The following is a 14,051-nucleotide window of genomic DNA, read 5'->3' on the forward strand; positions in this document are numbered from 1 at the left end:
ACCCAAATTAACATTAAACTTGGTGCCTGGGACAGCACATAAGTTATTTTATTACTGAAAACACATTAGCATGAAGATAAGTCACTTGGGACTTTGTTTCTCTACGAGAGGGGAGGCTTATGGGAGCAGACTGATCCCAGGAACCAGGGTGTCCCCTGGAAAAAACCACCAGCCTGTTTCAGGTCTTCAGGATAAGAGTAACTGATTCATTCAAAGGTCAAAAGGACTGGCCAGAGCTGTCCCACTTGGGAGGCTCACTTGTTTAAAAGGGTTTTTTTTCTTCACTTTTTTCCTTTGGGGGCAAATAAATCAATTCTTCATGGGTCGAATGGGCTTTGACTTTTTGCAATCAAAGTCCACTAAGATGTTTGTTTAGTGCTGTTAAAAAGACCAGAACTCAAACAGACGGACCTCTTGGTTTACGGTTCCCACTCGCATGGACACATCTGTAGTTAAGAGGGAAAACATTTAACAGCTCACTGGGCCTAATAAATGAGGGCCATTTCTCATGAGGGCTGGCAACAAGGGGCCAGTTGTTTAATTTTAGGCGGCTCTTCAAGCTGCAAGTCCTGATTTGATGTGTGAAGGGTCCAAATAGCAATGGACTGGCACATACTTGGGTATTCCTTCCTTTAGGTATGTACCAGGAAGGACTGGAAAGCTACCCCCACATCAAACCAATTTCCTAATAAAAATGACAAGCATTTATTTCAGAAAAAAAAACTAGCGATAAGGCAATTGTTTACACTTTTGCTTCTGGTATGAACTGATCGTTTGTGTGTGTCTAAGGAAGCCATGTAGTTTCTATCTTGCCTTCTCGTCAAAAACAAAGCTGTCATCGTGCCGATAGTGCTGATTCTGAGGAGTGGCCTCATTGGCCCTTTGCTCCCACCAAGGCAGCCCACAGACTCCCTAAATTTAAGAAATACTGAGGGAGACTCTCTGTTCTCAATTGCACCTTCTCTGTCTCTGGCTGGCTTCTTTGGAGAAATTTCTTTGTGGGCTCAAGAAGTCAGAACATCTACCACAGCTCGTACTAAAACAGAAGTCAAAAATATAAGGTGAGCGATCTCTGCTGAAATATTAAGGCCCATTTTCTAAATTATTCATCTTAGGACATTACTTGTCTTTCAGATACTCTTGGGATGGTTCAGCCTTGGGGCTAAAATTGACTCTTGAACTAAAACTGTCTCAGTCATTAAACTCTCAAAGTTTATTAATCAAGGCAGGAACTGAGAAGCAGTAAGAGATCAACCTCAAAACTTAGGAATCTTAAAGTCTAGGAAGGTTACAATACAAATACAAAAGTAACTGGAAAAAGAGAACTCACATGATGATAATAGGATTTTCAGTCTTCACAGCACTCTCCAAACAGTAGATTGACTCTAATATTTGCTGCTGTGGCATTTCCTGACTATTTTTCTGGAACACTGTATGGGTCAGAGGGATGAGAGACCTAATCTTGCCTGAAAGAAGTCATCGAAGTAATTTGTTTTCATTACCTGCTTCGTAACAAATGAAAAGCACCTGGAGCTGGGGTGAACACTCAAGGACTCAAAGAAGGAAACAAAAATGCAATCATAGGGAGTAGTGGGGACTGTGGCAAAATGGACTGCATGCTTTGTCTCAAGTAAATTAAGTAGATGAGCAATCACATTATATACCCAATAAAATACAAATTCAGCCCCAGCACCATAAACTGAGACCTACTGATCTAAGGTCACAGCTAACTTAGTTAGAAAAGGGAATGGGTGACTTGGGAGGAAGGTCAGCATAATACCAAGTTTTCCTATGAAGTTACTTAGGGTTAGTTATAGGCTGAACATTAACAACATTTAGTTATTACCTTCTTTACAAAACTGTATTTGACTAAGAAACTATTTTTGTAGCCTGAATAAAAGCTCTCTTTTGATGATGGATGGGAAGATGTCCATGAATTTTTACTGGAATAGAATATTAATTAGTTTTATTTGCTGTAACGCTAGTCACAGTTGCATGTGTGCCTTTACTTATTTTATTGCAAAAAGGCCATGGTATCTTTACATGCTGTAACTCTGTATAAGGAAGAAAAACTGTTGCTGTGTTTTGAAGAGATAAAGCCTAAATGTGAGGATAAATTTTGCTAGGAATTTGCTTTTTTGATTTTTGCTAATGTGAAACCAATTTTTGTCAATAACAAAGTCTAGCAAAAATGAAACCCCATCTACATCATTGAAACTCATCTTTAATCAAGACCAAAGAACTCTGCTCACCCAGCCCACGAGGATGGGACCGACGTGTTCGGTCGAGCCATCAGGCTGCCGAGCATCTCGGAGCTGACGAAGGAGCTCTGGTGAAAAACAAAGAAGAAAACCAGAATGCTTATTTTGTTAGGCATTCAAATCTGAACAGGGATGGAAGTGGATTCTAGGCTGAGCACGTTATTACATAATCACGACTTTTTCAAAGACAACTCAACGCTACAAGTCACGACGCGTTCTGGGAACCAAGTTATACCTTCGTGTAGAGGAATGAGGGAGTCCAGTGTTCCAAAAATTTGATTCAGCTCTTGCTCTGTCATTATGGAGAGTTTCAGCATGGGGTCGTGATACGCCTGCGAGGGCGAGAGGGAAGCAAATGTTTAAAATCAGAGGAAATCAGTTGTTAATGTACATGGCTTCTGAGCGGCCCTAGACAATAACAAAATACTTGGCTCTCCCCGACACTTCAGAGACGGCAGAGGGGTGTGGCTGGAGCAGATGGGAACCCAGCTTTGCCTCAAGCCTTCTGTGGTTGCTGATAAACCAAAACACGTTTTAGGAAGTTTTTTTTATTCATACATCTAGGAAAGGGCATAAATCCTAAATATAGAACAGATTTGATACACTGTGTTTTAAAATGTTGTACAATGTTTTAAAAATTGACTTCCTCCAAGATCCTACAGACAGAACTTTTCCTTCACTGCTGAAATTAGTTTCCAGCAGTTTCTCTTCAATTAGTCCATATTTAAGCAAGTAAAGTAAAAAAAGAAAACGTGATGGGCATTCTTTACCATTGCTTTGAAGCAAACAGAACAAAATCTCCACAAATGTCATCACTTCTTGTTAATGGCAATTAAACAACAATAACACACAACTATGCCCAGGGCACCGCAATAGAATACAGAGACTCAGATGGCATGCTTCCTGCCTTTAAGTGATTTATAAAGCTAATTGGGAAGGTAAGAAAAACTCATGGAAAATTAAATATATGTTTCAAAAACAGTTCAAGATTAAATATAGGAGAGATGTCACATGGCAGCAAAAACTTATCAGATCGTAAGTGCTCTAGAGGGTCAGAGAATTAAAGCTGGAGTGGGTCAGGGAAGATTTTACAGACGAGCTGCTTGGCACAGAGAAGAAGGCAGTACGCAGAGGTGAAAAACAAACTGAGATCTGAGCCACTTCCTGGAGGACGGGTGGATATGGGCGGCCGCAAGGAAAAGGCAGGGCTCCCAGGAAGGGAGGGCCACCACAGGGCGGCAGGGAAACATCGCAGGGCACTTGGGTTTGGGACATCTTGACACAAAAGGGAAGAGTGGACATAATGACCAGCAAGCCATCTCCCAGCGCCAAACACCTTCCTTGGCCTCTCCGTCTTCCTCCTCCTACAGCCCTGATAAGACGCAGTTTCTTGGCCATGTCCAAGCAAAGCACAGATGGCCATCTCCCAGGAATGCTACAGGTGGGACTTCATATCAGCAGAAATTTGAACTAAAGACACGTAAGAGAGGCATCTTTCCAACTCTGAGTCTTCGAGAAGGCTGTGACTATCAGACGAAGGAGCTGGATTTTAGCTTTGGTGGGAGGCAGTGCAACAGAAAGGGTATTGAAGTAGGGCTGTTGTCGAGATTATACAGGCTACAAGGCATTGGTTTCCTCTTCCAGCACACAAATTAAAAAACAAGTTTCCATATAAGAGACCCTAACTTACATGAAAGTGCACAACTGCCTCACTTAACCACTTTATCCACTCATCAGACCCAAATGACTCGATTTCTAAGACACCACACACTGTCTCCCATGGCTGAGAAGCCCTCACAGGGGAGACCTCTAGGACATAAATACACATGAAGCCAGACCTCTATGAACACCTCCTGATTAACCTAGTACACGCAGAGGGGGACCCCTAGGATGCCGGTCCAGGGCACCTTCTTTTGAGTCATTTTCCCCCACTGCTTGGTTTGTGCACATTCTTCTCAACTTTCGATGAGCTGTCTTGTTATAAAAAGGAGTGCTCATAAAGCATAATCTTAGAATTATGAAATTACTCAGAAGAATGAAATATGAAGTAACTCCAATGATCACCAGAGTTAAATTTACCTTTTTGGCCAATTTCAAGTCCTCTATCAAGTCTTCCTCTCCTTGAGAAAGCTCGAAGATGGCCTGCAGGAAAAGATAAAACGCATCTGCTGACGTCTCCCTTCGTTTATGAGACCAGATTCAAACAGTGCTGGTTCCAGGGCTCAAAGCCCCAAATCTGCTTATTTCTTTAAGTATTTTCAAAGGGTTCTTAAAATGTTAACCTGTAGCAAATGCATCTCGTGGCTGAGAAATTTTGCTTTTGCAAAGGGAAGATTGTACAACACTTCTGTATAATGTGCTTTATCTGTATGTAGGAGAGAGGTTCCACATATGTTTCTAATGCAACAGGTCATCTTTCATGTCACAGAATTTTGATGCAGCCAGACAAGAGGGAACTATTTTAGGCAAAATAATTAATAGTGTGAGCCATGGATTCTGCCTCTCTACTGTGAGTGGCCATCATGGTAAATGATTCAGGGTCTTTTCTCAGTGATGGCCGTGACAGTATTATTAATTGGATCATCGCATTTGTGCTACTCAACAGAAGGTGAATCTCAACAGGAAGCTTTATTTCCGTCAGCCACTTGTTTTGAGGCTAGAACTGTAGGAAGAATCCAATATTTTATCACTCTAAATGTCTGGGGAAGTGACTTCACTCAATTGTGTAAACTGCTTCTCAGCCCTACAGGGTAGAATAAATAAAATCATAGGAGCCAGCGGTTTACAAGAGTGTGTCGATGGGTCATTTCTAATTTGACTGTTAAGCCATGAAAATTCAAGAACTATGGTGTGCAGAACATGCTTCCCTTATCTGGGAGTCTAAACTGTGGGCCAACATCACATAATTAAAGGGCCACAGGTTTAGTCCTTTAAGAAGACTAAGCGGTAGTTCAGGGACTAGGGCATTTCTTTCAGACTAGAGGGAACAAGCGAGCAGGCTTGGAGCACAGCTTCCATCCCCAGGCTGCCGGAGGGCAGGACGATGACAGTGCTTACCCGCAGAGCAGGTGGAGGCAGAACTGCTGGAGGCCAGGGTGTGGTGCGTCCTCCGAGGCCCAGCAAAGCCTGTAGGTCCTGCCCTGGTGGCCCTCTATTTTTACCCTTTCATTTTGAAATAATCATAGACTCTCATGATAAGTTCCAAAAATAGTACAGAGAGGTCCTGTGCCCCCATTACTCAGCTTTCCCCAGTGGCGGCATCTCACGTAGCACTAGAACACTGACAGAACGGACCGGCGCGATACAGTTAACCGGGTTTTACCTGAACCTCCCTCAGATGTCTCTGTACACCTGTTTTACTACAGCTCAATCACACAGGTCTGACTGTTTGGCCAATTGTGGCCCCCAGGAGAGGAAAAGCACAGAATGCCACCCTGGGCACACCAGTCCGGTGTCTCCGGTGGTCAGCACAGGGTCACCGTAAAGGCCATGGGCTCTGGAGCAGGACAGAACCTGGGTTCAAGCCCCAGCTCTGTAACTTTCAAGGTGGGTGGCCTTGTGCTCACTATCCCTTAATAATCTTCTCATCTGTAGGACCAACCCTTCCCTCCTTCCTTCCTTCCCACTATCTCGCACGAGTTAGATATGCACACTATTAACGCGTGGGAGAACACAGAGAAGTGTCAAGAGGAAAATTTCAAATTACCCGTTAACGCCATCTTGTGAACTATTGTTAAAATAGTGCCATATTTCTTCACAGGATTTTCTTCAGTGCACCTATTATTTTAAAACGCTTTATTTATTCCTTTAAAAGTAGATTCTATATTGAGAGGGTTCAAAGTTTGTGTGGGTATGTGGGGAAAACTTGCCTTGTCCCCTACCCCTCTCAGCCACCCAGTTCCTCTCCTGGGAGGCAGCAATGTTACCAGCTCGTGTGTTGTTCCAGAAGCATTTTATGGTTCTGCAAGCAAATACATACACGTACACACACATTCATCTTCCCTTGTTCTTTTTTATGTAAGTGGCAGCACACGATACACCTCATCTTGAGCCTTGCTGTTGTCTGCTTAACCATATACACATATCACCCCTTCCCGTGTTTCTGCAGCCACACAGTATTCCAGGTGTGGGCATTCATTAATAACCAGACTCTGGTACTGTATGTTTATAAACATTACTGCAATGAATAAACTTACACATACATCTCTTCATCTGTGTATAAGAGCGCCTGGCAGACAGTCACTTGAAAAGAATGGCTGCGTCAAAAAACTAGACAGTTTCTAGGTCCTTTGCCAGTGTTGTGCTGCACAGCAATAAAATTCCAAGGGTTTCACTAGAGGATGCACATCTGAGGTGCATAGCACAGCCTGGCACAATTTTAAAAGGAGTCTTAAAAAGCTAAATTAACCTGTGGCAAATGACCCTAGGGGCTAAAAGATTTTGATTTTGCAGAGGGAAAGATGCTGCAAAACTCTGTAAAATGTGCTCCTTTGTGCTGCAAAGAGGCTCCACATGTTTTCAGTCTAACAAGTCTTCTTTCAGGTTACAGAACTCTGACGCAGCTGGACATGATGCACATCACAACAAGCTCTCTAGAAACCGTTGTGTCATCACAGCCAGTCAGGGCAATTGATACAGAAAACTTACAGGGAATGAAATTAACTCAATTCCATAGAAAAGTGTTGCACAAAACTGAACCGGAGTTTCACAAACTGAAAATATTCTAGATGTTGCTATCTCAACGTAACAAAAGTATCATTCTTTTTGTGAATTCCAGGATCCTAAATAGACACTCCCTGATTCATCTTCCTTGTAAATTCAGATTTTCACATCAGTTTCTTTTTAAAGCAGGGGCCACAACCACGCATCCGGATGCTGGTTCCTCAATTCCTTACAAGGATGGAACCCCCCCCCCCATTTGCCTTCCTTCCCCAAGTGCAATGAAGGACTGATTTGGACACTGCAGTGTAGCCGCTGCTTGGCTCTTGCCGGCAGTGCACTTTGTTCCGGACCCATGGCCGCTCCAGGGCTTGTGAGCCTACCTCCTGCCGTTTGATTTCCTTGGACGTAAGCATCTGGTTGACACACACATCGAAGGTCTCGCTCCACAGCTTGCTGTCTCTGCGCTTGGTGCTCGAGGGGGCGGCATTCCTGGACCAGGGTCGGGGGGTGAGGATGTCTGGGCGGCTCTCGCTGCGGAAGCTGATGGAGCGCTGAACAAGGAGGAAAGCACACCCTTAGCGGGGCAGCAGCAGGACTGGGTGGATCGGTAAAAGAGCAGCTTCCTGTCACTGACAGAACATAAATCAGACACTCGCAAGAAAGAGAGGACAATGCCACAGGGCCTTTTGGGAAGGGGGGCATTTTCATGGACCTACGTGCTAAGGAAAATTGGGCAAGGGGCCACTTTTACACACATGCTGGGTGTATCCGTTTTGCGAGACCTGGGCCCAGCACAAGAACATGCACAAAGGCAGCTCTCACACACGCAACAGGCTCCACTTTTTTCCAGGGGGCACCTCCCTCTTCAGAAGAACAAAGGTTAACAGTAGTGGATGACCTTCAAGAGAAACAAAACGTCTGGCCAGTAGTCCTACGCTCCTCCTCCTTGGAGGCACACAAGCCTTGGGTATCCCGTCTCACATAGACTTGGGGGGGGGCTCCTCCAGATCCGACCATTCACAGCACTGCTCCACCCTCGTTCAGGGAGGAGCACACGATCCCCTGAAATTTGCTACATGATTCTTGGGAGAAAGACTGGAAAAGTCTTTATTCCTTGGGGATTGTGAGTTTAAGAGATAACATAAGCAGAAATTTCTTTGAGCAACTCTCTCTGGTCACGTGGAAGACTACCTGCTCTCAGAGAGTAGTAGGTGGGCACAGAGAATGAAGGATGAGAGACCGAGGGAGGGAGGCAGCAAGATTTACCAACACAGCTGGATCCCACGGTGCCTGAAGCCAGGAGCCATTCTTAGATCATGGGGTTAATACTTAAATACACCTTTCTGTTTACTTTCATCTCCGTTGGGGTTCTGTCAGTACCAACTACTACACATGCCAAATACCATCTTGGAAGTAAATGATGCCCGTCCCTGAGGTATTTTCTTATTTTCTAAAGTGGTCCTGGTAGACTTTGGGGCGGTTTACCCCTTATGGCTGAAACATGCTACCACAGTGCTTTCTCGTGACACATACAAATGACAGAGAAGGCGGCTGAGTGCATCACCTTCAGCTTTCGTCCTAGATGATTTCAACACACTTACCGGAAACTTTCCCAAAGCAGTGAGATGTTGCTGTGTACAAAATCCACATTCTTATTTAGCAAACATTCCTTGCCGTTTACACGCGATATAAAGCTCCAATTCCTCAGTTTGGCATAGAAGGACCCTTGTAATCTGACCTGTCTATGTTTCTAGAATCAGCTCCTGCCACTCTGCATGGGCCCTCTATCCTCTGTCCCTACGAGGCTGCCATTCCCGAAATGCATCATGCTTTGCTGTCTCTCTGTGCTTCCTTTAAGCTCTCTTCTCTTCCTGGAATGCTTTTCTTTCCTTTCCAAGCTGGCTAACTCCTACCTGTCCTCAGGATATTAACTCAAACGCCTCCTCTAGGAGGTCTTCACCACTGTTCTCCCGCTGGCTCCTGAGCAACTGGGACATAGCTCTGATATGGTAATGCTCATATTATACTCATTATATCTGCTCTGAACTATAAACTTCCTGAGGGCAGGAATTGGTTTTGCATGTGACATATGAGCCATCACCACTAAGACATTCTAAGATAGCTTCCAAATATTTCGAGATTCAACGGTAAAATTTGAGAGCATACATTTTAAGAGAACTATTCAACATAAGGGCATTTAAATAACTTATAATTCATCTGCTTGATGGACTATTATCTATCCATTAAGATAATTCTGAGATAATTTTAACAGCTAAAAATACCTTCTATGTAAGTTAAAATAAAATCCAGATAAAATCCGTATATGAACACTGTAATTATGCAAAAAATTCACATAAGAAAAATTATAAAGGGAACACCGCAAAATTCTATCGTTTTTGCCTGGCAACATTATAGGGGATTTTCATCCCAGGTTTATAATTCAAGACTTTCATAATTCAAGAAAAATGAACACATGAGAAATGTAAAGAGAAACTTTCAAGGGGTTTCAGGGTATTGCTCCAACCTGCTGGCAGCAGGAAGCCAGCTCTTTGCAAGTAGCAACATGAGTCCCTCAGGCTGGCACAGGTGTCCCTGAGCTCCAGGGCTCATTAACGAGTTCCTGAGCGCTGGGCCAGCCCTATGTGGGTCAAGGAAGGACTTGCACAAACTCGCAGCGCGCCAATGGTATGTCCCAAATCCTTGTGATCTCTGAAAACAGGCCCTTATTAACAGTGACCAGACTAATGCTTACAGATCCCAGCACTCAGAATCAATTAGCTACAGGCACGCAAAGGTCAGAACCAGTAAAGTGAGTCATCGAGTCACTCACTCATCGCAGTTTGTGGTTCTGATGACAGCCGGGAGGGAACGAAAGTGCAGAAAGAGAGGAAAACACAAAAAAGAATATTCAAAATGAAAGACACTTTCCACTTTCGCTTGAGAGAAGTAACTGCCCCCTCCCATGTTCCGGTTTCGGTCCCTGAGTGACGCAGAGTCGCCCTCCCCACCTCCAGTTTGAAAGAAATATATACTCACTTGTAAGAAGTATATAAAATTAAGTGCAAATCCCCTCATATTCCCAAGTCCACTTTCCAGAAGTAACTGCTATTAAGTTTGTTCCAGATCTTTCTAAACCGTTTCTATGCATTTGCTAACATGCACAGAAAGTGGAATGCTTTCTCTTTCACTCAACTGTATGTCTAGGTTGGTATATAAGACTCTAAATAATTTTTTACTGAGGTAAAATTCACGTAAGAAAATAAACCATTTTTATAAAGTGAACAATTCAGTGGCCTTTATTTATAATGTTGTGTAAATACCACCTCTACCAAGTTCCAAAACATTTCTATTACCCCAAAGGCACCCATCTTATTTTAAATGGATATAGAGTTAGTCTATCCCATGGTCTGGATGGACTATATGGATTTAATCAACCTCTAACCCATGGGCATTAAAAAAATGTTTCCAATGTCTGGCTATTACAAAAAGTGCCACAGTGAACATCCTTTATGTATCGGTGTTGGCATTTCTATAAGGCAGATTCCTTAGGCAGAATTCCTTGGTCTAAGAAGTATCAACATTTTAAACTTTTGATATATACAGTTGACCCTTGAACAACATGGGTTTGAACTGTGTGCGTCCACTTTTATACTGATTTTCTTTCAATAAATATATTGGAAAAACTTTTGGAGATTTGCAACAATTGGAAAAAACCTTGTCTCTAGCTGATTTTATTGTATGAATGTAGAACATACACATATAACCTACAAAATATATGCTAATTGACTGTTGATGTTCTTGGTAAGGCTTCCAGTCAATAGTAGGCTGTTAGTAGTTAAGTTTTTGGGGTGTCAAGTCATACACAGATTTTTGACTGCATGCGTGTGGGCATCTCTAACCCCTGCCCTGTTCAGGGGTCAACTGTACTGCCAAAGAGACCTCCAAACAGTCTGTTCAACTTCCCACTCCTCCAAACCATGTACAAGAGTACCTTTCTCCACATTCATCAACAGGATGTTACAATCGTCTGAAAGGGAAAACAACTATACCTTAATTTCAGTTTCATGTTTTAAATGTAAGATTGAGCATATTATTATGTGTTTATTGAAAAATTTCCCAGAGAGCTGGAAATTTTCTTCTGTTGCAGTTTGGGGTAAAAAGGGAGAGGTGAGCTATAAGGCACATGAGCTACACAGTTAAGGGTTCCTGTTGTTTTGTGTGTCCTAGTGACTGCTGGGCTGGGTTCCGGGGAGGAAAAGGGGTGGAGTTCTGTGCATACAGCACAAAGGAGCCGTTATGTGCCTGCCCACGCTTAGCCTTTCTGATTACTCTCCCACCCCCACAACCACCACAAGGTGGGAGTTTTCTTCCACTTTACTGATGAGGAAACTGAGGCTCAGGGAGGCTAAGGCACTTGTTCAGGCAGGATTCAAAACCAGATGTTTGGCTCCAAAACCTGAGCTCTTTCTACTACGGGGGCTGTACCTGTTTCCACACAAATGATACGCTGCGGGGAGGTTTCAGTGAGATGGGATCTGGCCTTTCAGTTTAAATCTGGCAAAGCAGACGAAATGCGTCTGCTCAGCTTTCAGAATAACGAAGGAGTGGCTCTTTGACCAGACTTCAGACATTCACTTTGAGTTAGACTGAAACACACACTTTGTCTTTTTAAAACTCCACTTAGGGGGAAGGATATTGAAAGGATGAAACCCAAGGAAGAAATAAGGAATGCTGGTCAGGTGTGTGGCCCAGCAGCTGGCTGGCCCTGGGGACAGTTCTCAACCACCCAGGCCACGGGCAGGTAGTCATGACAGCACTGACCACGCCCCGTGCCACCCACCCCTACCGGCCGTCAGTACAACTGGGTGCACCCGGGAGAGAGGGCTGGAGTCTAGGGAGGCGCAAATGGCTACTGCTGAGAAAACAAGCAGAGAGGATGCCCCTTAAGAGAGGACAGCCATGTCCCTTCTAGAGTCCCACCACTGCCCACTGCCCCTGCTGTTTTCTCCTCTATTTTCACCATGTGCTGTATATTATTATTTATTGGTTTGTTTCTGATGTGTCTGTCTTCCTCCCAATAGAAGGGAAGCTCCTTGAAGGCAAGGGTATCTGTTCTGTTCACGGATGGATTCATCAGCAACCAGCACATAGTAGGACCTCAACAATTTTGCTTAGGGAATGAGTGGCAGGCTTGTATGTGTTGAGCACTATGAGGGGAGTTTAACAGCCCCATTATATTCAAGAGGGAAGGATTCCTACTTCTATTTTGCAGAAGGGTAAACATGAGGCTCGGGAGAGAGCAAACTTTGCTGCAGGTCATGCAGCTGATGAATGACGCTCCCGAGTTTAAATCCAGGTCACCTGTGAGTTCTGAATGATAATTCAAGTCTGGTCTACTTCCAGTCCCAAGTTTTAACTAATAACCTACCCTGGGTTAGATTCCCCTAGGAGTTCCTGTGCCCAAATGGGTGAGTTTCAGGCTACTTCTCAGTCTATGGCAGGGACTCTTAGCCTTGCTGCAAGGAACACTTTGCACCAGAAAATTCTTTGTTGTGAGGGGCTGTCCTGTGGCTTGTAGGGTGTTTGACAGTGTCCATTAGATGCCAGTAGAGCCCCCAACCCAGATGAGGCAAGAAAACGTCTCCAGAAATTGCTGACTGTCTCCTGAGGTGAGAAGCTGTGGTCCCGGGGACTAGGAGAGGCTGACCTCAGAGTGAGGGGTCCAGGCACGGGAGGGACTGCATAAAAAGAGAAGCACGTACCTAGATCCCCTGGGGCTGGGGATTCTGGCCTGGAATGAAAAATGTTCCAGGACAAGCAAGAGTTTCCATGAGGGAATCCGGCCTAGCAAATAAGTCAAAAATCCAAAGCTCATAATTACTGGCAATCAAGATAACAATGGCTATAAAGGCAGAAAAAAAATGCAGATTTTGGGAAATGAGTGCTCAAGCTGATGCCTGAGCTCGATATGTGGAAGAGATACTGTGGGTGGAAAGGGGGAGAAGGGGAACCCACTACACATGTCAGAGGAAATGTAAACCCAGCAGGTTAGGCACGAGGGAACAGATTTGATTTGTTCCTGTCTCCTGGTCAGCGGGGTGCTCCCTCACCCTTTTCCAAAAACAGAAGGTCTCTGCAGCCAAAGACAACAGGCTCCAATACAAAGAGTTCAAGCCAGGGAAATTCTCTCCATTTACTGTTGCTATTTTGCAGCAGATGGTTTATTATTCAATGGATTGGAGGTTAGGGTGGGACCATACAAGGAAAACATCATTTCTGTGTGGCAGCTACAGCTGGTTAACCCAAAATGCACAGTGGTTCTGTCTGGGACCAGAAACTGTTAGTGAATAGCAGCCTGGAGGAGGTCAGGCTTGATTAGAGCAATGGACTTCAATTGAGAAATAATGCTTCCCAGCTATGTGGCCTCCATCACAGTTGACCCTCACGCTGATCCTGGGAGAGGCACTGGGCAGGTTCTTGTACTCTATCCCTTTTAATAGATGAGAGAAAGCCAAGTACCAGGATTCAGTGACGGCACAAGGGAAGTGGTGAAAAAGGAACTAAGTTTAGTCTTTTGACTATAAAACACGGACTTGGGTTAAGGACACAGGCTTTTGAGTGAAACAGAAATGGCTTCCAGAAATCCTCTTTTAGCCACAACAATTTTCTACAGTGAAGCAGCCCAGTTGTGTGACATTACTGGGTGGGCAGCTCCTGGGAAGGGCCCCTAGGAAGAGCCATGGCCACTGTTTAAAGTGCAAGTCCTCAGCGCATCCTAAGGAATGTGCAGTGTTAGATATCACGGATACAAAGGAAAGTAAGAGATAACCTTGGCCTGCCTGGAAAAGTCAAGGGACCCTGGGAAAAGCCATCTTGTGATGATGTCACAGCAGAGGGAAAAACTGGTGAAAGACAGGAAGAAATGTGACTCTGGGTCTAGAATTCAGGTGTGAGAATCCAGAACAGCAATTCTGTGCAAGGCAGATGCATATCAAGAATAGAGGTATCCCTATGGGTCTCAATACTGATATTTGGTGTTCACACCCTATGACCACAGTTCTGCTTCTGGGAATACAATCTAAAGAAAGAAAGAAACTCAGACACATACAACATCTGGGATCAGGATGT

At 44.1% G+C, this 14,051-nt stretch overlaps 1 protein-coding gene across 8 annotated transcripts in view; it reads right to left on the reverse strand.

Moving 5' to 3' along the window:
- ARHGEF3 (Rho guanine nucleotide exchange factor 3) overlaps window positions 1-14,051 on the reverse strand; it is a 245,248-nt gene that overhangs the window by 15,605 nt on the left and 215,592 nt on the right. For all 8 annotated transcript variants that reach the window (XM_037019264.2, XM_037019266.2, XM_073230740.1 and 5 more), the window contains 4 exons: window positions 7,304-7,474; window positions 4,341-4,403; window positions 2,497-2,593; window positions 2,253-2,329 (listed from right to left, as the gene is read on the reverse strand). In XM_037019264.2, the coding sequence (XP_036875159.2) occupies window positions 2,253-2,329; window positions 2,497-2,593; window positions 4,341-4,403; window positions 7,304-7,474 (408 nt within the window). The remainder of the gene's footprint in view (window positions 1-2,252; window positions 2,330-2,496; window positions 2,594-4,340; window positions 4,404-7,303; window positions 7,475-14,051) is intronic.

Source organism: Manis javanica, chromosome 3, assembly GCF_040802235.1.
Source record: "Manis javanica isolate MJ-LG chromosome 3, MJ_LKY, whole genome shotgun sequence".
Taxonomy (NCBI): domain Eukaryota; kingdom Metazoa; phylum Chordata; class Mammalia; order Pholidota; family Manidae; genus Manis; species Manis javanica.